Source organism: Carassius gibelio, chromosome A13, assembly GCF_023724105.1.
Source record: "Carassius gibelio isolate Cgi1373 ecotype wild population from Czech Republic chromosome A13, carGib1.2-hapl.c, whole genome shotgun sequence".
Lineage (NCBI taxonomy): Eukaryota > Metazoa > Chordata > Actinopteri > Cypriniformes > Cyprinidae > Carassius > Carassius gibelio.
In genome coordinates, this window is record NC_068383.1 from 6,042,394 (window position 1) to 6,067,793 (window position 25,400).

Genomic DNA, 25,400 nt, shown 5'->3' on the forward strand with positions numbered 1-25,400 from the left:
AAGGCCCTAATCATTTTTGAACAAATAACAGAGACACTCACCCATCTAGAAACATGATTGCATTTTTCTGAGGACGGCCGATGTTGGGTCCGTAGAGGTTCGCTCGGCTGTAGAAACGCACCGACTGCAGTAACGTTCTCAGAAGAGAGTAATCCTGAGCCAGACGAGAGCTGTTAACCGACAGAGCAGCCATTGTGCGGTAACTGTTGGGCTCTGTGAAGGGAAATAAAGAAAAATAATGCACAATAAAACTCTGGTTAACTAATTAAGTATTATTAGCACATTTATTGGGAAATGTCAGGGGTAAGAATTCTGACTCTACATATTGCAATTGTGTTTTTCTTTTCTAATAATAAGTAAAACAAGGTAATTGAGACTTTTTCTCACAATTTTGACTTTTGGTCCTCTTTTGTGAGAACTACAATAAAAAAAATTGTGAATAAATTTGCAATTTAGATAAAAAAAAAAATTGTTTTAATCCTGTGGTGAAAGTAAGCTTCCATATATTTTTAAAGCAGTCGTACTGCTTAAGGTTTTAGTGGAAACCATGATAATTTTTTTTTTCAGGACTATCTGATTAATAGAAAGAAACATTTATTTTTTTATTAAATGAATATGTAGAAATGTAAAATATCCATTTTAATCATTTTAATGTATCCTTGCTGAATATACATAATTATATATATATATATATATATATATATATATATATATATATATATATATATATATATATATATATATATATATATATATGTTTTTTTTTTTTTTTTTTTGACCCCATATTTTGATTGTTATTTTATTTTATTTTATTTATTTATTTATTTTTTTTGTAGCTTAACAATTGTGGTCAGTAGTATGGAAAACAGCTGTGTGAAGATCCTTCAAAAATTCTCCTTAAGTTGTATTTTCGGGTGAGCTATTCCTTTAAGACGCCTGAAGCAGCCACAATTGAATATGCAAACTGCCTCTGAATTACGACCTATATTAATGACAGTCTTTGTAAACTATTTAAACAAGGCAACACTTCAAGAGATGCACACTTGAAATCACAACAAAGACGTTACAGAAGTCAAGTGGCAAACTTTATAAACATCATAGCCTGTGTGAGTGTGTGTCTGGGATAGAAACAATGAGACGTTGAGCTGGAGTGTCAATAGAGTACCGGGCCAGGCAGAGGCCAGTGGAAAATATGATGCATTATTATCCATTAAAATATTCTCCAGATCCTATCATTTAGAAAAAGCACAAAATAACACAAAATCATGAAAGAAAACATCACTCTGTGTCACGCTGGCACGACCCACTTGATAAACATCCACCCACAGCTGATAATATTTCTCTTTGTTTCATTTGGACTCTTTGTTCGCTTGTTTTTGAATTAACAGCTCCGCAAAATTTGATTAGATTCTTCAGACCTGGTTATTGTTACAGTTGAAGTCAGAAAGACAAACATTCAAATGCCTGTTCCAGTAATAACATGCTTTTAATAGAGTTAGTTAAATATAAAATATTCTGTTGAAAAGATGCCTTTTATACTGGTATTATGTAACGAATATTAGAATATTACTGAATTAATTTCTTTTGCTTCCTTTGGTCTCACATGACCGTCTCAGAACAAAAGCAGCGATCTGCATGTCTGCAGTTTTTCTATGCAAACGTCTAGTAAAGTCTTGACACATGCAAAATGTTGCCAATAAACAAACGATTAAGACAATATATGGTCTGTGTACATTCGTAAATCGGTCTCTGGCATTTTTATAGGTTTAGTATTTAGTATGGAAAGTGTGCGATACTTCAGGCTACACATGCTGTCAGGAACATAGCTTCTATTCTGTCTAATTTTATGAAAGGAACCAATGTCATCATAAGATCATAATTATTCAAGCCAAAGGTTTTACACTCTGTGCTGTTTTTATGTTTATAGAGACATTTGATACAAGAGCAACAGGAATGGGGCAATTTGCAGCATGTCTGGCACAGGACAATAGATGAATGAGTGCTTAGAGAAGATTACAAAGTCACCAGGTGTCCTTTTGATTCTGTTTGTGAATTTGTTTCCTGACATAAGCCCTATTCGGTGGCGGGGTAATGCAATAATGATCAGAACTTCCCTGTGATTTTTAAACCCATCTGAATTGCCCATCTCGGTCACGTTTACTGCGCTGGTAAAGGCTGCTTGTATTAAAAAAATAACCATAATTCTCTATTGTTAGCTTTTGTACATTAAGCATTACAAGTGTCTCAAGTGGACAATGTTTAATGAGAAGAAACCAGAAAACAAAATACAGTTGCTGAGTGTGGATTTATGAGCTTTCTCTCAAAGAAGAGAGCTTTTCCCCCCCTCAAACTCTGAAATCATTTCTTGCTGGAACATTAATACATACATGCATGCATAAAAAATACATTAAATAGATACATAAAACAGAGAGAGAGAGAGAGAGAGAGAGAGAGAGAGAGAAACCAATGACAGTGACAAATTAACTTGTTTCAATATTTCCTATTAATCCCATCATGTTTAATATTTCCTGAATCCTCTGCAGTGAATGGGTGCCGTCAGACTGAGAGTCCAAACAGCTGATAAAAAACATCACAACAATGTAATCCACACGACTCCAGTCCATCAATTAACATACAGTATGTTTGTAAGAAGCAAATCTACAATTTCTATTTATTTCTATCTAGTCCATAATCCATAATAATGTTTCATTCAGTGAAAAAGTCCATCCCCTGTTGTCCTCTCAAATCAAAATCCAAAAAAAAAAAAAATTGTTTTTCTTGTAATGGAATTCCAAGATCAATGGCTTGATTTGTGCATATTTCTATCCTGATTCAGACAGAGCTACTTTTCACTGGAGAAAGCAATATTAAGAATAAATGACTGGAAACAAAGATTTAAAGTTAAAATAATAGATTTGTTTCTCATAAACACGCAGCTTGTGCAACTGACATTACTTGTGGATTATTGTAATGTTTTTTTTTTTTATGTTTTAAATTTGAACCCAATGGAGTGAATGAAGTGTGAAGGTGTGAAGCTGTTAATCACTGCTAGATGGGATGGATGCTTAATTTTTCTTTCATAGATGCATGGAAGTTGAGGGCATTCCATTGACTGATATCATGTCAAAGATAATGCAAAAGATCATTTTTACAATCTGCAACGGTGAGGACTCACCATTGCCGAGCTCCCAGGAGATGTTGTATTTTTTGCCGGCGCTGTACTTGAGCAGACTCAGAGCACTAGAGGTGTTCCATGAGTTGTCAGGGTTTCTGTGCAGGGCATTCAGCCCAAGGATCAGGTGCAGTCCAGCGCAGTCGGCAAAGTTGTAAAGTTTGTCTAAAGACCTGGCTGGGAAAAAGCCAGACACAGCTGTAACATTCATACATTGTTTTTTTTTTGTTGTTGTTGTTGTTTTTTTATCATAATAACAATTGTATATTTTAGTTTGGACTTTGGACTATCGTTAAATATATAAAATATAGTAATAAAAATACAAAATATGTACAAATTATTATTATTATTATTATTATTATTATTATTATTAATTACAATAATACATTATTATTTTAATAATAATAGTTATTATTATTATTATTATTGTCAATTTATAATAATAATAACAAACAAACAGGGGAGATTAAAGGAAATAAAAAAACAGAAATGCAACAAAGAAAGTTTTTCCATTTTAAATCTGCCAGAGAGACAGACATGATAATTCTGGTTTTGCTAACGGACAGCCGTTGGTTGATGTTTGGAAATTCTATCTGTTAAGAGCAGCAAAAATAAACACAAATATTTTACTACCCTTTGACTTTATTTCCTGTGTTTAAAAGGAAGCAGATGAAACCAGACGCACAAGGAGCCCCATTTCGACAGTGATGAGAGATTCTGAGTTAAAGGTCATTTATAAAAAGTGGATACTGCTTTATTTTAAGTTGGTAGACTCAGGTTGATTTCTAAAGTTTAATCTACTATTTAAGTCCCGTCTTCCATAAAGTTCCAACACTCCTTCTGTCTTTGTTTATTTAAAATGTTGGCTAATTTGATTATACTTTCAGTTACCAATAAGAATGTTTCAGGGAACACATTTTAGTGTGTTTAAACCCACAATGTTCTCACCAAAATCAGCACAGACAATGTGAAAAAGGTTTGTAGATTCTGTCTGGGCATGGATTCAAGCAGCTAACATCATAGGCTAGTCTTGGCATTTCTGCACCGAAAAAAAAACGACAAAAAAAAAAAAAAACTGTTGCTATATTACATCTGTTCAGATATTAAATTCACTCAATAAATATTTTTGACTGATGCATGGGCAGAAGTTCTGTTTCTCTCATGAAAATTTATGTGTAACATGAAACCTAAAAAAAAAAAAAAAAAAAAAAAAAAAAACAATCACAAGAATGCAAGCAACAGGCAGATAAGCAGCCAGCACAGCTGCTAATTTAAGACAGAAATGACCATTGGCGTGACTGTTAAACCTTAGTTTATTTGTGCAGTCATCTTTATAGCATTCATCACAGTTTAAAACATGACTAACAGTAAAGTGTAATTTCTTAAATAGCCTGCATACATACTCTAATCACATGTAGAGACATACAAATTCTTGTAGAAAAGATCCAATACCCAGTTCCCCTGGTTACCAAACTATAAAAGCTGGCCTTTTAAATCAACAGGGAAATGTTCCAATTACAGACTTGTTAAAATATTACCCTAATGAGGTCAAGATTATGTTTCATTTAAACAAGCAGTCAAACACCTATGACAGACCTTTTATCGCTCTTACTTAAGAGGCTTTGAGACATCAAACAAATGCAGTTATATGGACTTGTTTACTAGAGTTAAAAGGCTTTTATACAGTAAACATGCCATTACACACACACACACATAACATATATAAGGGTTATTAAGGGCTATTACATTTTTTTAATATAACTAATTACACAATGTGGTGATTAATTAATCAAATTAATCAAATAATAATCGCACTTCAAATTTGGCTAAGAAATTACCCCCCCAAAAAGATTATTTAAAGCCATTGTGTTGCATGAGAAAAGCATGACAGATAGCTACAAAAATAGCTTTAGAAAGATCTTTTTATTATTATAATTTTTTTTAATCAAAATATTTTCTTTATGAATATGGATTTTTTTTTCCAGATTTGTTTTATTAATATGTAAATATTAAATTATTTTCTAATGAAATTATACTCTAAATAAGAAACTAAACCTGCCTGTAGGTTGAAGTAAATGTCTAAAGTCTTTAGCTACATTTCCATCACCCTGAATTTTTTTTTTTTTTGTTCTCTTTGACTCGTTGAATGGAAATGGTGCTTTTTCGCAAACGTTTTATACGATACTACAATTTTGCGCAAAGTTACATTTTGGATGGATTCAAGATTTTTATTCATCACGAAACCCGGCTACTGAGTTATTCATTCATTCGATTAGTTCAAACAGTTGATTCAGGAATTAAGTACTAATGCCAAGTTCATACTGCACAATCATAGCCTCCATTTTCACTTGCCGACAGGCCGCCTGCCTGTTGCACATTTGCTGAGGGGTATGCAAGATCAGTGTTTCCTCCACCAACAAAACTAGTTATGAGAGAAACACTTCAAACACTTATTAATCAAACTCTGCTCTCCAGTTTGATTCTGCAGAGAATGATAGATAGAACAAAAGATAGACAGACAGACAGACAGACAGACAGACAGACAGACAGACAGACAGACAGACAGACAGACAGATAGATAGATAGATAGATAGATAGATAGATAGATAGATAGATAGATAGATAGATAGATAGATAGATAGATAGATAGATAGATAGATAGATAGATAGATAGATAGATAGATAGATAGATAGATGGCGGTGCACTAGTGTACTTTTTTCTTTGAGGAGTAAATCTCATTGATAGAACAGCTAGTTTTCCTAAAAGCAGCTCATTTGATCAGTTCCATATTGCTGAGCTACAGTAATAAGGTAATTAGTGTGTAAGCAGCATCCTGAGCCAAACGCTCCCTAGAGCTTTGGACGGACGAGGAACAACAACACAGAGAACTCAAGTGTTTCCAGAGACATCAGCTCTTTTGCTCTCTTTCTTTATTTATCCCTCACTTTCTCTGGCTCTCTCGTCCTCTCTGTTTTTCTCTCTTTCTTGACTGTTTTACTCCTTATCAGTGGAAGGATTAGAAAATAATGCTGTTGACTTTGGACAACCTTAACAGTTAAAAGCTTTTTCACAGGTTAGCCTGCCACCTGTAATTAATTCTGTATCAGTAAATTAGCAATACATCAGTAATATAGAATAACATGCTTACACTTTATTATTATTATTTTACTTACACAAAGAGACAAACTCCCAAGATCACATCAGATAGAGACATTTAAACTCCATTTCTGTGTCACACAAAACACACACACAGTTTGTAAGTGAAATAACAGCAGACTCACGCTGATGTGTTTCCACTGCATAACAGAACTGGGACTCCGGATCGAAAAAACTAAGCAATTTCTGCAATATTACTATATATTAAAGGAATAGTTCAACCAAAAATGAAAATTCTGTCTTGTACTCAAGTTCCCAAATCTGAGTTTCTCCTTCTGTTGAGCAAAAGGAGATATTTTGAAGAAAGTTGCCAGTAGCCAATATTGACTTCCATAGTATTTTTTCCACACAATAGAAGTCAATAGAAGAAAACTTGCAAATTGTCTTGTTCTTTTAGTCACTGCATTTTAATAACACTATAAACATATAATTATGAAACTAATGTCAAATGTGAAAATAAATTTCTCCGATAAACAATGATTGAAAACTGTTTGTTATTTTTTATTATTATATACAGTATCATTCTGAGCACCAGTGGAATTTGTCTGCAAGCTTAACACTTTAATAATAATTAAATAATGAATATTTTTTTGGGGGCCAATTAGCCTCTTTAGAATTTATGCAATATACTGCCAAACCAAAGAAGGGAGTCCAAAATATTCTACAGAATCCCTATACATGGGATTCACGTAGTAATAATTAATGGTGGAAATTATACTAATTGTGAATGAGGGTGCATGTGCGCTTTATTTACAAATGTGTAAAATATACACTTTTAACTATCAAATATGAGATTTATAAAGCGTTTTTTGTTTTTTAGGAAGGTCCATTTTACAAACAATGTCCTCCACAATTGTGCATATATATTTCTGAATGTTTCATGAATGTGGCACAATAAGTGAGTAGTGCAAAAAAAATTTCTTGCACCTCTGCTACACAGTACTGCACAGCTTAGCCAGTGTGAATACCGCCGTTTGTTAATATGGGTGCCAAAATAAATATGCAACACATTCACTGCTTTCGTGTACTGTGTGAAATAGGCCTTAGTTTTAAAATGCTGCCAAGGAGCTCCTCAATAACTTAGGCTAATGTATAGTGCAACCATGAGTATGAACGCATGGATGTATTTAAAAAAATGGTGCCTTTGAACTCTTGTGGAGTCGACTGAGTGAACTTTTGTAGCAACTGCTGAACCCAATGAGTAGAACTATAGTGCAGGATCCCCCCTCTCCCAAATGTAATGGAAACAGAAAGGGGTCTGGATATTGTCAGGGTAGCTATCTGATCACAGACATAAGACTCCCATAACAAGCTGGACTGCTCCAGAGCGCTACGGCTCATTTCTAAGCCAGCTTATTTCCATTTATGACACGTAATTACCTACAGCAACTATCAGGACATGTACACCCAAATTCCGAAAAAAGCACTTCCATACCAGGAAAAAATCTCTAAATCCACGTCTATAGGGCTCTATCCACAGAAGTTGTTTACAAGACAAGGGAACAACTAAGAGAAGTAAACTGAGGGTTTTGTAGCTTATAGGAAATGCATCTAATTTGTTTTATATTTCCCACTTTTAAATTATATTTTTGATTTCGCAATGTAGCATCAGATGTTTGGACTCCGCTATATGGAAAACTATACATGTCCCATTTCTTAAAATGAATTTTAAAAAGGCCAGATTGCTTTTATAATCATACTCCACATGTACATGCTGTTCACATTCCTCACCATGTAATCAATTCTAATTGCACGCAATTACATTAATTACATGGGGATGCATTCTTCAGCGTTCATATCAAAAGGACAGTGGAGAAGTCATGTGGGCTCATGTTACACCTAAACAAAGGAAATGTACTCTTGTACACTACTGAACACGTCAGAGCAAATGATGAAGCTGCTTTTAAGTGAAATGTGCCACAAGAGCGATGCAAACGAATTTAGCTAAGTGGATTTTGATTATACAGTAAAGATAACCAGATAAATGAAAGTACAGCTTAATACTAAAAATAAACTGTCTGCTTTAACGTAATTAAAATATTCATGTAGCAAGTATATTTTCTATAAAAGTTAGATACATCTATCGGAAATCTGAAACACATGACAAATTACTAACTTGTATTAACTTGTGATAATGTACATAGTGTTAGTTTTAACAACAGCAATAATTCTTAAAATAAAATAATGACAAAAAAGTATTATCCAACATCATTAGAACCGTATAGTCTTAAAAATAAAGGCTTCATTTGCAATGGCAGAACCTTTAACATCAACAGAAGCTTTCTGCTCCGGAAAAGGTTCTTTATAAACCAAAACAGACAAAATCTGCTGATTTACAAGTACGTTAAAAAAGTTGAACAGGGAGTTGAACTGATCATTCGCTTTTAATTTAGTCACTTGGCTGTACATGATCTGTCCCAACAGCCCAATTAACTTTAATGAATCAGACTTTCCAAAGCGATTGGATTCATCCAAAATAACCAAATCTTTGAATCAGTTCACTCCAAAATTTGTTCAGATTAGTTGATTTTCATAAATTACATCGGCGACAAGGAAGTGTATTATATTGTGTTATGAACTCATTAATACAATAAACCAGAAAAAATGACTTTTTATTTTCAATTAAATATTTACATCTACAAAACCTAGAGACTCCAACATGTATTTGCATCATACAGTTAACTTTTTTCCTACAAATGACAACAAAAACACATAGAAAAACAAAAATAACCTAAATAAAGCCATTTAACAAAATCCTTACCTCATTTTAATTGCATAAAGTGTTAGTTCACCCGAGAATGAAAATTCATCCATCTTACTCACCTTCGAAGTATCCTAGGTGTATGTGACTTTCTTCTTTCAGAATAATCCATTATTATCGGAGTTATGATCATTATTGTCCTTGCTCTTCCAAGCATACATCTTCCGTCTTCCGCCTTCCCACAGTCAGCAGATGTTAGGAAAAAAAAAGTGTTTATTACGTTTGAAATCTGTATATTTATCTTAAAAAAATGCATGGATTCGCTTTACTTCATGTCTTCTGAACTGTTGACAACAAACACCCGCTTACCCCCACTAAAAGTCTTGGAAGAGCAAGGGCAATTTTTTATATAACTCTGATTGAATTATTCTGAAAGAAGAAAGTCACATACACCTAGGATGCTTTGAGGGTGAGTAGAAGACGGACGAATTTTCATTCTCGGGTGAGCTAATCCTGTAAGGTCATGCACTCAAAAAGCAATTCAGAAAGTGATTTTGGTTAACAAAATATTAATCAGTGTGTGGAAGTGAACAAGAATGATTCATTCACCTAAGATCCGTAAACCACTAATTCCTTCGCAAGTAAAATGAAAGACCATTTGAGCGTGAGCTATTGCTCCCTAGGCATAATTTAGCAGATGTAGCTAAAGACCACATACATTTCTTCATACAGAGTAAAAAAAATTGTTATCATTGGTTTCACGTGACATGTTAAGCTCTCTGTGTTGCTAAACTGTGAGAGAGCTTTCCAGTCATTGGCAGTTAATGCTATTCAGCTTATTTGAATTCCCAGCTCTCCTTAAAGCAATTTCAAGTTTAATTGTTCAATTGCAGTGGAAAAATAACCATGGCTAATTATGACTAATGACTACGGATGCCGGACAAATCCTTGGTGTCTGAAGAAGATGGATACTATCCTGACCCTCCATCAATGTTCATTTTGAGCAAAAGAAAACACCACAGCACTATGTGCATTACTTAAAACTCATTTTTATAGGTGCACACTTTTAAACCATTACAACAGTGACCTTGTAAGTAACTAAAACGTGAGTTTCTGAACTCACTTTCCGTTCAATTTTTCAACCGCACAAGCTTGCTGTTATTCCAACACTTGGGAGCAACACTCAATCCCACCGCACATCAGTTTTAGGAGGGATCTGTTTGAGGCATTTCAAAGATCCCCATGAAAAGGGCTCCTGTGATGTACGACAGGTTCCCTTCAAAGTAAGTGCTAGGAAAAGGGGTGAAAATATGGTTTCAATAGTTGGGCTATGCCTGTGGATGTCTGTAGCACACAAACCCAAATGCACTCGTGTTTATAAACACAAAAACACAGAGACCCTGGTTTGATAGGGCTTCGATACACACTCAAAACCGCTCAGGTCAAACCACTTTTGTGTTTGGGAAGAATGCAAACTATGAAGACACCTGTTTTTAATTCAATATGGCAAGCTTGGACTGCATATGAAGTTATCTATGTGCTTTACGTCTTTATTTCCAGGCGCTCTGTTCTTATTATGCATCAGTATGTATGTGACTTACGCACAGAAGGCCACTTTGTTTTGTGTGGCTCTGTTTGTGTGCATACGCATACATACATGCGTGAGTATATACATGTCTGTGCGTGTGTGTGTACATGTGTCTGGCCATGTGGTTGGCAGTGAAGGAGAGCAAGAGCTGACTGATATGTTAACATCTCAGAACACACTCTGGTGTATAAACATCCACACACGTTTGTGTACACTAATTAATCTTCCCCGTGAGGCTGCCTCATGCACAAGCACATGGTTCGGGCAGTGCAGGACTGGCGCGCTGGACTTTGATTTCCTGCTAGTGTCAACAGTCCTGGGCGCAGGACTGATTGGAGCTGCATTTGATGAATTCAAAGACGAGCGTGTGTGCCAAATTACATCAACCGCTTTAAAATGTCTTATATAAGATCCAACTTCAAACCAAAAACACTTGTGGGGCAAAGTTGAGTTTCTAAACATGTCCTTCAAGTATTAGTGTTGAAATGCATTATTGGGACATGAAATCAGACCTGCGATCTACAATCATAAGCCGAAACCTAAAATTTTTTATATCTTGTCTTCCCATTTGAATGTTGAGTTTGATTTTTTTTTTCTCAGATGAAAAATACTTTTACTGTCTTCAAGACAGTTTCACTTATGAAGGTTTCACTTATGAACGTGAAAGTCATATATACTGATGAGATAAAAAACTAAAAACTAAATCACCAGTACTGCATTTGTTTGATCAAATACACAGTAAAAACACTTATACTGTAAAACATCATTAGCATATTATAAAATTAAAAATGTAATGTATTCCTTTGATAGTAAAGCTGAATTTTCAGCAGTCATTATTTCAGTCTTCAGTGTCGAATGATCCTTCAGAAATCATTGTAAGATGTTGATTTTGTGCGCAATAATAATTTCTGATTATTATCAGTGATGAGAACAGTTGTGCTGCTTAATATTATTATTAGATTATATTTTTGTAATTATATATTGATAAAAGTTTTACATACACACACACACACACACACACACACAAAATAATCATCAATTTGAATTATTTGGCCTCAACACCAAATGATGTCACGCAGAAATCCACACTTCAAATTACACAAAAAAAATGCTTTTTTTTCTGTGATGTGGTAAGGTTGGGGGATGTCTGTGGTGGTGGCGGGGAAGGGGGGGGGGCGGGGGGTCCATGAGATGGTCCATGTTTCATGAGGTAGGGGGTTTATGTGGTGTTTTAGAGGAGGGGCTCTCACAGCCTGGGGGGAAAAGCTGTTGAGCAGCTGACTTTTGCATTTGTTTGGGGTATCAGGGAGATAAGTATAGAGACGTATGAAGATCTGTCAAACATTTTTAGAAGAGCCACTGGCGACCACTATAATTACAGCAAATAACTGCTAAAATAATGTAAAAGCAGTTGTCTTAGCATCTTTTCAGCATAATAATGACATAATATGATACTCATAATCTGATGCTTGACAAAGGAAACAATTCCTTGGCACAACATGGGTTTGATTCCTAGGGAATAAACAAAAATACAATAACTAAAATTTACATTTTGAATGCAATGTGTGTAACAGCTTCAAATGCAGCTCATCCAGACAGAGTCTAAACCAAACACCGTCGTTTGTACAGAAGCAACTCCAGTACCATCACACCAAAAAGGAAAAAAGCACAATATTTTTATCTGACCAACCGTGTACTAAAGAATTTTTCACTTGCCATTCTCATCTCAGAACTTAGTAGCTTCTTCACATACCTGCCGAAATGATCCCATTTACTTACTAATGCTGTAATTACACTGTAATGATCACTTTAAAGAGACAGTGCAGATTAGCAGGGTGAGGCACCCTTGAGCTGTTTTACAGCACCTCTTCAAAGGATTTCCTTCCTCAGACAACAGCATCAGTGCAGCCTGTCCTTCACAGAAAACATCTCGCAAAATAGCCCTACACACCAGTCTTCGTCTTTCAGATCTATCAGAACAGGAATGGTTTAATTTACACGAAAATCACTCTTACAGAAATGGAACCCCTGTGACATGTTAGTTTGGGTTTTTCAGCTCAGTGTTTCATGAATCGTCTTTTGGTAGTAAATCATCGTCTGGGAATGTAAGCGCTTGTAATAACGTGGAGTGTATAGATTTGAGGAGAAAAAAAAAAAAACATCTGTCCGGTTAGCTTGACTGGTCCTCTTCAAATAAAACCATCTGACGCTGAAAGAAGATGAACAGACGGCACTAACCCGAGATATGTAGCGTGAAGGATACAACATACTAAGCAAAATTCCCTAAATGGCAAGAAATAATTTAAAACAGCTCTCTGGTCTCAGAACAAATGCTCTTTGTGATTAAATACTGAACCGTTTAAGAACATATAATTTCGATCAAATCTTCAATGCCAAAAAATATGTGGAAGATCGTTTGCATGGTATATGAAGATGTGCTTGCTTTCCCCAACAGACATGGAGAGTCAAAGGTTAGTTTTATGTTGCCAGACGTTTCACTGTCAACATAAGGTCAAATTCAGTTTCTAGTCTAAGTGAAAAGTGACAGTTTGTTTTGTTATGTGCCATCTGAAATCAACAAAGGTACGTAAAATGCAGTAGTAAAAATTATTCAAATTATTTTAGTGAACAAGATAATTATCTATTTCAAGTGAATCAGTTCAAATCTGAATTTAAAATACATTTTAAATATGCTTTAAGTAATAAAGTAAGTGACAATGCATAATATTACTGTTTATTACTTGCTGTCGTTACATTGATGAACATCCATTAAATATTTTTTTCTTATGTTAATTAAGAACAAAAAACTGTTTTATTGTATTTTATTTCATGCATGAAACATTCAGAATCTATTGGCTGCAAGGGCTGTTTGGCTGAAATTGTTCTACAATTGAAAAGCAATAATTGAATATAGTTGGATTACATTTTTAAGACAATTCAGAGCAAATACATAAATATTGAGATATACGCTTCTGTATACTTTTATTCAGCATGGATGCATGAAACTGATTGAAAGTGACTGTTAAGACATTATTAAAATAAATAAATAATTTAATTTAATTGTTTTAATTTAAATTTTTTATTTAATTTTTAATTTAATTTAAATAAAAGAATAAGTAAAAAAACTAAAACAAAGACAAAGCACCGATTTACCACCGAACAAAACAGACGAACCACCTGCACCATTTAGCAAACATGGAACTGGTTTTCCAGAATTATTCCTCCACATGCGTGGGACATGTTAAAATGATGAGTTACCATAGTGACTCATCTCTTGAGATAAGCCCCCTCAGTGCATAGTTCAGTCGCTGGCCTCGACTCTGCATCAGAGGTGCAGACGTAAAGACAGTTAAGTCTCTGCAGTAACCGTGTCTGACAGCACTGGAATAGACTTCAGTACTGCGTCGCATGTTTCCACCAGATGCCCTCTGAAAAGAACAGAGCATTTTTCCAAGCGTTTTACCTCAATAAATACCTTCCAAAGATACAAACCATCAAAACATTAGTCTTGGGTTCCCCTTGTAAATCCTCAAGTAGACAGATCACGCTTACCCTAGTCAAACATGTCAGCCACCTGAAAAAGACATCAGCTCGCCTGACCTCCCTGCACATGTGTAAAACGTCTGCTGAATCAACTTACAAAAACAACCTTGTTTTATTTACAGTTATCTTTGTATCAAATTGTATTCACAACGTACATACACATTTGGACAGATACCATGTCAACCGGATCTCATCAAAAATTTAACCATTTTATGTGTCGATTTTGTATGAATTCATACAATGTGATTTGATCCACCCCTAATTCCACCTCTAAACCTAACTGCCAATGAGGCATAAGCAGATTGTACGAAACCTTACCAATGAGACTTTACAAATAGATAGAAAAATAGATAATAAGTACAGTAGAGAATGGTGATAGCAACAGCAAAATCATGGGTTCAAATCTAGAGCAAGAAAGCAAGAAATGCTTGAATGCTCAAATGCAAATGTGTACCTTGATGCAAGAATCGGACAAATGTATAAATGTAATATCTTTATAAATATAAAATCCTGTGCATTCAATAATCTACAAACCTGAAATAATTAATAAGCATTTGTCAATCTCTGCATGCTCCTAGTGTTTCCATTTTAAAAGCCGTCTATATGATAATCTTGCAAGCATTTTATATATATATATATAGTATATATAGTACAGACCAAAAGTTTGGACAGATCTTCTCATTCAAAGAGTTTTCTTTCTTTATTTTCATGAAACAATGAAACATGTGAATTATATATGGAATTATATACATAACAAAAAAGTGTGAAACAACTGAAAATATGTCATATTGTAGGTTCTTCAAAGTAGCCACCTTTTGCTTTGATTACTGCTTTGCACACTTTTGGCATTCTCTTGATGAGCTTCAAGAGGTAGTCACCTGAAATGGTCTTCCAACAGTCTTGAAGGAGTTCCCCGAGAGATGCTTAGCACTTGTTGGCCCTTTTGCATTCTGTCTGCGGTCCAGCTCACCCCTAAACCATCTGGATTGGGTTCAGGTCCGGTGACTGTGGAGGCCAGGTCATCTGGCGCAGCACCCCATCACTCTCCTTCTTGGTCAAATAGTCCTTGATGCCTTCAGTGTGACTCTACAATTTTCATAGTCATGAAAATAAAGAAAACTCTTTGAATGAGAAGGTGTGTCCAAACTTTTGGTCTGTACTGTGTATATATATATATATATATATATATATATATATATATATATATATTAAATCTAGAATCACACTTCATATATAATACCTCCAAAGAGCAATGGGGTCACACTGGTGACACTGATGTTACCATTATTAAAATGTTTAGCACTCTAAGCGGATATGGGGCACCAGCACAGTAGAGGTGCTCTGCTGGCCTTATGCTGTGCCCAGTCAACGGTGCTCTCCATCTGCCTTTGCTTAGAGCCGTCAGGTCTTGTCACTCAAGTTTAAAGTGAACAAAATAAAGCAGAGGGGTTCTGGTTAGCCCCTCCTAACTGAAGGCTGTTTCAAAGCACTACAGTCTGCTTCAGAAAACTCAATTTTACTTTTCCTACCATGTTCCCTGGACCAGAGCAAATTTCATTACATGTTTATGGACTTATAAAATTCCTTCCAGAATACGGCTTTCTTCACACGCGGTTTCATCAAAACTCACTGCGGTCTTGGTACTGTTGTTGCAGTGCTGAGATTTCTCCACATCATTTTTAAACTCATCTGTTCAGTTGAATTAAAGTCAAAGCTTGATAGATTTCGGATTTCTAATAGATTACCCTGAGAGGAAACGGATAACAGAGACCAGCCAATCACAAATCTGCAAATGTGGGGAAAGATCTGGGCTGCTTACCCAAATGTTCTAGTTTCAGGCCGCAGAAAGGGGTTCCATGGGTTACTTCGCTCCAGTATTTAAATTATTGTTCACACAAAAATGGAAATTCTGTTTAGTAACTTAATCACCTTTGTGCTGTTCAAACACTGTAGGACTTTCTTTATTCTGTGTAACAACAAAGAAGATTTTCTGCCGAATATCCAAACTAAGTTTTCCATACAATGAAAATTGTGGTCACCATTCACTTTCTTTATATCAGCTTAAAGGGTTTGTTCACCCAAAAATGAAAATTTGTCCATCTTCTACTAATCCTCGAAGCATACTAGTTGTGTGTAACTTTCTTCTTTCAGAATAATCCAGTCGGAGTTGTATTAAAAGTTGTCCATGCTATTATTTCACGTCTTCCGAACTGTCGACAACAAACACCTGCTTAACCCCAATGAAAGGCTTGGAAGAGCAAGGGCAATTTTTAATACAATTCCGATTGGATTAATCTGAAAGAAGAAAGTCACATACTGTACATCTAGGATGCTTCGAGGGTGAGGAGAAGATGGACGAATTTTCATTCTCGGGTGAACTAATCCTTCAAAAACTGTTTTTGTGTTCCATGGTACAGTAGAAATTAAGTCATAAAGCTTTGAAAAGTCATAAAGCATGAAGATGTGTAAATTATGACGGAATTGTTATTGTCTTAAAATTCACTGTACTGGGTGGAAATGCCATAAAGTGTTTGGGATTTTCTAGTAATTTGAATTTATGCTTTAGTCATAATATGATATAAAAATATTGTACATGCTGTTCAGAAAGAGCGTTTATTCCAGACAAACTAAAGCAAAAAGTTCTTACCCTAAAAAACGCTCTCCTTAACACACGAACACACAAATGCACAAGTCTGAGCAGCAATAGTTCTGCATTCCACATGTCAATATTCAGGCTTCTGGCAAATTCTCTGGATTTACAAATAAACAAATAGCTGGGCAGGAATGGGAGAAATTGGAGACCGCAAATGAATTTAATTTCTTTCTTCTTTCTCTTTCAACTAAAAATAGAATCCACTTTTCTAAGTTGCATAAAATGTATACAACATTATTTGTCATCTAACGACGAGACTTTTCTTGGAAAAAATACAGAAATGAAAGCATTTTTGGCTGTTCTGCACAGTAGATCCTAGATTTCCAAACATACACTTGGCATCACACTCTCTGAGAAACTATAAACAGTTTCAAAGAGCAAAAGTTTTTTGGAAAAGTTTTTTGGACGGACACCTTCCTATCAATGGTAATATCAAGAAATTGTGCAATGACCTCATTTGGCCTTGGCCCACTAGTGTTTAAGCGTGATCTCAGTCTCAGACGCCACACCTACAGTCCACTCACTATTCCATACGGCAAACAAAAATATGGCAAAAGCTAGTCAAAAATTAATAAATAAATTACAATCTGATTGGCTGACACAACTACAAAAAGTCACTTCTTCTGTAAATCCTCTGACAAATTAGTTTATATGTGTTTTGGACTTTTTTTCGCTTGTAAAAAGTGCTTTATCTTTGCATATTTCTATCCTGATTCAGGCAAGACAACTTCTTCAATAGAGAAAGCAATAAATTGGACAGAGGACTTGTATTCTTAGCAGCGGTTTGGAGTTTTGCTCTTGTTATGTGTGATGTCCTGGCTGCCAAACCATAGTTGTGGTTCTGGCCTTGGTATTGACCTTATATTATAATCAAAATCACCTCAGCGAGAAGCATCCGAATGATTAATGATCCCTGACCGATATTGCAGGAGCAGAAAAACTACTGACAAAGAACATAAAAATGAATAATACCCTCTTCACAGGTGGTAACATCTAGATCCAGCCAGCGCCTCACATAATTCACATATCTTTGGGCTGTTTTAATAAATTTCTGCAGCAGACCCACTGAGCTTGGGGTCTCTGTTCAGTCTGAAAAGTCCAGGGAAGAGTTCAGCAGCTGTGCTATTGAAAAAATACTCTAGAAGAAAAGAGTAACCTGATACAGGTTGGATTGAGAACACAAATCAGATGAGACGTTCGTGAGCCACAAATCTTTCCTGCATCTGAAACATCACAGAACCATGCATGACTGTGAGGAGGACAGAGCCAGCAGCCTGCGATCAGCCAATGGGAAAATAGCAGACTGACATACATTTGCTTTCCTGCACTATGACCTGTACTGGATCCGATCTTTAAGCAGAATACAATCCATTATCATCCTATCCTATTCTGAAATGCAATATAAAAATTAAAGGAATGCAACAAATGAATAAACTCAATGACAGTGTGTAAAACATTTGAAATTCCTATTTTCTAATTTCAGTGAGCTAAACAGCCTATACTTTTCAATCAGAATTTGGAGTTTACAAAATGTTGTTTACATGAATGTCTATTCATGAATTGGAACTTGGAAGAAATTCAATGTCACACAATGGAGTTTCAATAAAAGGCATTTACAGTATGTATTGCAACAAATCAATTCCACTGCTTATAAATCCTACATTTTGACTTATCATGGCAATAAATCAAAAATGTTATTATGAAAAATACATTTTGTCTGTTTTGTCAGTTTAATTTTGAATAACTAATGTTTAAAAAAAAAAAAAAATGATTATTTTGATATAAAATATTAGGGTGTTTTACAATATTACAATAACTGTTTGGCCGAAATAAAAAATATAAAACTGTGTTACTGTGCAAATATGGAAATACTCAATATGCTGTGTATATCGCAACTTGTTAAAAAAAAAACGTTCTTCACATTTCAATTCATGTTACAATTCTTCCCTCTCGGGAATTGAACTTAAATTTAAAATGCCCTCTTAATGTCTTAATTCGGAGTGGCACACAACACAACCCTGACTTCAATACGTATGCAATTTTCTTAGAAAAAGTTCAACATGCAGGATGAACTTGTGGTAAAGCCAGATGGTCCTTGGAACATTAAAACTAGTTAAATCAACGTCCAACCAGGCTGAGAGTACCGAAGCTGCCAGGTGAAATCACCACAGCAATATATAACCAGACTTCACCTCACATAATGCCAAGCTGCCACAACAATCTCTTTGTGATGTCAGCTATTAACAAAATGTCCAACAGTGCTAATTCCTTACAAAACAGCTAATATAATCGTGCTCTGAGGCAAAGCTCATGAATATCCACTGACAGCTTAATTAGGGAAATGCTATAAGTCTGTAAGTAATGAAGGACGTATGTTTTGAACGTGGAATTGAAGGTGAACAGAAGATTGGTTGTTAAACAGTTAAAGTACACACTAAACGCCCTTATTATTAGTCTTACACAGAGATCTTTTTAATATTCAATTATATTTAACCCAAGTTCCAAATTATAAGTTCTGGATGTGTATAATTGGCAAAGATGAAATCATATTTGGAACTCGAAATGCTGAAAAAAAAAAAAATACATACAGTAAATATCTACATGGGAACAAAAATATGTGCATTTTAGAGTGTAGTGAGAAATCTTTTTGGTCTCAGTCATGAAACACAAGCAGAACAAATCTCAATGTAAAACATTCATAAATCCAATTGAATTGAATGCAGCGATTTGCATTGCAATGCAATGGTTTTGCAAGTGATTTGCAAAGACATTTGCTCTGCTTGTGTTTCATGAATGAATCCCATTGAGATTTTGCGCTTGCTACGGTGATTCCGTTAAAGTATTTCATGCAGTTACATTTTTAATAAAGGTTTTAGTCATGTCAGTACTTGAAATGTATGTGGCAACAAGGCAGATGTCTTCAGCAATCGCAGCGGTTTAATATTTGTTTATGAAGGGGTGGTATTAAACTACCTGCAGCTGCTGAAGTGCAGATCTCATGCACAATGAGTGCATGACTGATGACTCATTTAAAACCCACTATCAAATGAATGAATCAAATGAAAAGGAAACTTCACGGACTAAGAGCTTACGGCTTTATAACAATCACAGGAAAGGGAACTCCTTGGTTGGGATTATCTTGGATTATTATTTGGTATTTTGTGTTGCATGGTAAGGCCAGGCAAATAACTCCAATATGTGTGACCTGGTAAACCACTAAAGAGACGAAGATTAATGTATCTTGTCATCTTTAATTTCCTAGATTTTGATACTAAAGGGAACTGCTGGATGCGAAAGTGTAAAATGTGGCCCATCCAGTTCCCACAAAGTCCTGGCTCAGAATTTGGCTACAACTGTAGAAATATTATCTCCACATGAAAACTAAAACAAAATCTCTTGGCCCACCTTATATTTAAAAAAACAGACTGAATAAAATTATATTCTCCAGCCAGGTTGGTGATCACAGAAGCTATTACCCGAGGTTATGCTTATTATGCTTCCAAAAGTGACGTGGCAACATTAAAGCATCATACACATGCATTACTTTATGTAGGGGTCAAATTAAATATCGGAACTGATCACTAACATCTCAGCAATTCATCAGCACAATATTCTAAAGATGATTTGAACTAACAAACAATAAAAAAATTATTAGCATAATTTCTGTGATTTTAGTTTGTTAAAAAAAAAAAAAAAACATATTAATTCATTGCAAAAACACGGTTTGGTTGCAATTAAATGACCCACACTGAACCATAAGATATTTTATAATAAGTGTAATTAATTTTGAAGGCATTTAAGATCCGAAACTCCCTTTTAAACACATCTGATAATTTTGACGCTAGCATCATTATTAGACTGTGTTTGTGTACCCAGCAGGGAATTTCGACTCATTCCAAGCATTGTAAACATCTGTTTTCTCTTAACATTTGGTCACAGTTTATTTTCATTATTTTGAAAACTGTAAATATGCTGCTATTATCTGTTTCTACTTGCAAATTCATTTAAAGGCTAGTTTATCACTTCATTTGGCAAACTGAACAGCAATATATAGTGTGGTCTGAGTCATGCAGGCTGACAGTTTCTTGTTACATTTACGAGATGTCTAGAGCTCACTCTGTCTTCATAACCTTCTATTGTGGCAAATTTTATTTCTCCAGTTCAGATGTTGTTTTATGGTCATTTAGAAGACCTTGAGTATTGGCCAACGTGGAAACATTCAGAAGAGTCTGTAATATGTATTAGTGTCTAATTTATTTACAGTTCTGTTCACTCATGCCACACACTGAGATTGTAAATATTCAAGTCATATTTCCCAATCTCTCCCTCCCTCTCTCTCTCTCTTTCTCTCTCTCTCTCTCTCTCTCTCTCTCTCTCTATGGTTGTAAAAAAATAATAATTCTAAATAATAACAATAATAATTAACATTTATTTTGCAGCAACTATAATGCTAAAACGGACTTGAAGTTGGCTCCAAAAAGTAGTCAGCAATTATTTGGGAGGAGAAAAAAATCCAAGATGGAAACGATATGTTGCTTTACTTAAAAAGCAATGGCTGTGGACACTTAAGAGCAGTGATGGAATTTTTGCTAATTAGCACATGCATGTGTGCCTGTGCTATTCCTAGCAACTGCAAGAGATTTTAGTTCATTTAAATGATCATATGGTTTATTAAATAATATATGGTTTATGGAATTTAATAGTTCACCATAAAATGTACAAATTGCTGAAACTTTACTCACCCTCAGGCCATCCTAAATGAGTTTGTTTCTTCATCATCACAGATTTGGAGATATTTAGTATTACATCACTTGCTCATCCAAGGATCCTATGCAGTGAATGGGTGCCATCAGATTGAGAGTCCAAACAGCTGATAAAAACATCAAAATAATCCACAAGTAATCCACACGACTCCAGTCTATCTATTACTGTGAAGTGAAAAGCTGTGTATTTTAATAAATACATCCATCAAAAGGTTTTTAACTTCAAATCGTAGCTTCTGGCTAAAATACGAGTCCTATCCATAATTCTCCAGTGAAAAAGTAGTCTCACCTGAATCAAGAGAGAAATATGTTCAGATCAAGCTCTGTTTACAAGCAAAACAGTTCTAAACAAATGTCTCGGTGGATTTTAATGTGAGAGAACAACAGAAGATGGACTTTTTCACTGGAGGAAGCGTTATTATAGATTATGAACTGTTAGAAGGTAAAATGCCTTAATGATATATTTGTTTCTTACATACAGCTTTTCACATTTCACATGTTAATTGACTGACTTATGTTGCATGAATTACTTGTGGATTATTTTGATGTTTTTATCTGTTTGGATTCTCATTCTGATGGCACCCAGTCACTGCAGAGGATCCAGTGGAGAGCAAGTCATGTAATTTCTCCAAACCTGTTCTGATGAAGAAACAAATGCATCTATCTAATTGTGAATCAAGTATCTCTGTGCTTCACGAGTGCTATTTATATGTATGGCCTACAGATATATTCAGCTCTTAACTCTTCTGGAGAATATTGAGGATGTGTGTGAGTATCTGCTTAATGCCTCAGATATAGAGAAAAAAACATCACGTTTTCCTTCACAGGCAGAAACATCTGTCAGAGCCTCAGATCTATCATTAGCACACTATTCTACGTGCACGCGCTGTGTTTGTGTTGAGTGCACACATGTGTGTTTTCACTGCTGCTGGGGGAGGAGGAAAAACTCTTTGTGTCACTTTGAGCACAAGAAGAGAGAAGAGGACAGGAAGACTATTCGATGACTGGCGAATGAAAATCCGCCATGCGGTATTCATCAAAATACTGCAGCAAACGTTTCAATTAAATAACCGCCCAACTATGGAGCAAACGTTTTCAACTGGACAAAAACTTGGACTCAATGAGCCAAAAAGCGATTCTGAGTAGCATGGGCATGTTACCCGAACTCGTGGAGGGAAAACAAATGACGCAGTGTTGTGAAATGGCACCATCTCACTTCAGACTGCATCTGGTCAAAGCCACTCCTCATTTTTGTTCGAATCTAAGCGTTTATTTTAAGCGGAACTATTATGGGAGGGTTTCCCACCTCTAGCCCATTTTCACAACATTTCCGTACTTCAAATGACTATTTGAGGACTCAAGTAGTTACTGCTGTCAACGAAAATGAGAGGCTAAAGGCTAACCGTCAGCTAGCTAATACTCAAACTACCCTCACTGGACACTGTCATTTGTCTTTGAGCAAATGGGCAGGAAATGGTTTTGAATATAGCTGTGATGCAAACATGCTAGCATTGCCCAGACAGACTGCCTCATGTCTGTAAGTGGACGTTGGGGAAATGTTTTGAGCAGAAAGCGAAAGCAAGAACATTCATGCGACTTAAAAGGGACAGTTATTTATGATGAATGCTGCTCTCCTGAGAGTCCGGCAGACCAGTTCACAGATCTGAAGTGTATCTGACCTCAGAAACGCTAAGAATCACACGATAACAACCATAAAGCCCTCTACAGATGTCTGAGCACACTCTAATTAAGCCTGTACGTATATGCTATATTGTATGTGCTTTAGGTTATTCAGTGTTATTGTTTGTCAGCAATAAAAACATTCCCATTATGTAGATATGTTATATAATGTTCACAATTTAAAATTTAACCAGAAATGACGACATTATCCTAATGTAACAACCTAATATTTGCAAAATAAATAAATGTGGAGATTTCTGCTAGATTAATAGTTCAATAATTTGGACATTTGAAATAATAACTTGGAGCACAACTTTAAAACTTTAAAGCCTTAAGCAAGGTCATTTCTGTTTGCACTGGAAGATATGCTACTTGATATCATACAAAAGCAACGGGAATTTTTTTTTTTTTTTTTAGCTGAATACCAAATGCTGCATCTGCAGTGAGCCATGCTAAAGCATATAGTATTTGGTTATTCAAATGATCTCAGAATGGCAGCCCATCAGTGATCAGTTAACCATGTAAAACCTGACGTATAATAATAATAATAATAATAATAATAAAAGGAACAGTTTAACAGATAATTCAATGCAATACAATAATGACTGAGAGATGTACCCCCCAAAAAAAAAAATATATATATATATATATATATATATATATGTATAATATTTGATACATTTTTACATTTATGAACAACAATTTAAAAGTTTTTATTTTCTGTAAATATTTTATAGCAAAAAGACTACAACCTGATGCTGGACAGTTTTAAAATTATACTAAAAGTCGTGTTACTTGCTTAAGAACAAAGTCTTGCTCATGATGAAAATTTAAAGGCCTTAGAAATGTGTGCATCAGTTATGATATAGTTGTAATATGCAGCTTTGTATGGTTAAATAAACTTACTTTATTAGACACTTTTTTATTGTTATTAAGTGTTTTTTAGGGTTTTAAAAAAAGTGCCTTACAAACATAAATATATAATTTTATAAAGCAATATTCACTAACTGAATTCTGAAAACAGAGGAGCTAAAATGACAGGTAACATCATGGAACATAAAGCAAAATGGAACTGTAGCAATATGAGAGCTTTGAGCGCCCTGACCTCGACCTGTCTCTGATGGTTTGCTTTAAATAAACTGGACTAAACTGTAGCGAGTGTAGAGGTGAAAGCTAGTATGACCTAGGGCTTGTCTCACCACGGTTTGTTTTAACTGGCAGGGGGCTTTCGCGCCTATTACGGATAGCTCTAATGAGAAAAGGTCAGAAAAGCCAACCTGTGCGGAGTGGAAATGGATGGGAAGAGCTATCTCACTGCAATTCCCCTGCCACCTGCCAGTGACTGTGTTGGGGGGGTGTCCTGATTGCTAACAGACCCGTCTGTGCCGTGCACCCAGGTGTCTTCATTCTCACCAATCAGTCATGCACACGGCTGGCTCTTTGCTACAGCACACATGCTGAGATCCACGGAGGAAGAGATTCCTTTGCTAAGTGTGTTTAGTCCTAATTCCTCTTACAGACACCCTGTCAAATGCAGATGTGTGTAAAAAGATGTTTGGAAAATAAGGGTGAAAGTTAGAAGAGTGTTTTTCGCTGAATTTGGCATGATAATGGTTTAGATATGAACAAACAACATTCGGCTTGCTTGATGCCAAGTGCAGTTAGGAAATTCTCATCTGAGCTTATATTTCAATATTAATAAGAAAATGTGCGGCGTGACCCGCACTGGAACTCACACAGTGCCTGACATAAAACTTAGTACAATCTTTCCACACTAAATCTGCTTTAAACAAATAATCTCTCTCCGGTTGACTGTACCTAGATAGTGATTTGAGTTTACATTGAGATTGCTGCAAAGAATACAATAACAAAACAATGGCATTTAAAAGAAAGAAAGAAAGAAAAAACCTGGTCTGTCAAAGAAAACCCCCAAAATATCCCTTAATTCACTTCGTAGAATCAGAGTTCAATCGACAACAGTGTCTTTGCAGTAAAAATCTAAATATCACACCTGATCCAACCAAAACACATTTGAAGTGATTTAAACACACGCAGAAAAGATACTACTGACTTGATTCCAACTGCATGCAAAAACCTCCCTGCTCTCCTTCTCAGATCTATAGCAAGTGCTTTTACAAAGTGT

At 35.3% G+C, this 25,400-nt stretch overlaps 1 protein-coding gene across 1 annotated transcript in view; it reads right to left on the bottom strand.

Annotated features, from left to right (window-relative positions):
- The window catches only part of LOC128025966 (inactive heparanase-2-like), a 59,660-nt gene that overhangs the window by 29,029 nt on the left and 5,231 nt on the right, over positions 1–25,400 (bottom strand). Inside the window, exons 4-5 of the mRNA XM_052612608.1 lie at positions 3,176–3,349; positions 42–213 (exon numbers count right to left, since the gene is read on the bottom strand). Coding sequence (XP_052468568.1) covers positions 42–213; positions 3,176–3,349 — 346 coding nt within the window. The remainder of the gene's footprint in view (positions 1–41; positions 214–3,175; positions 3,350–25,400) is intronic.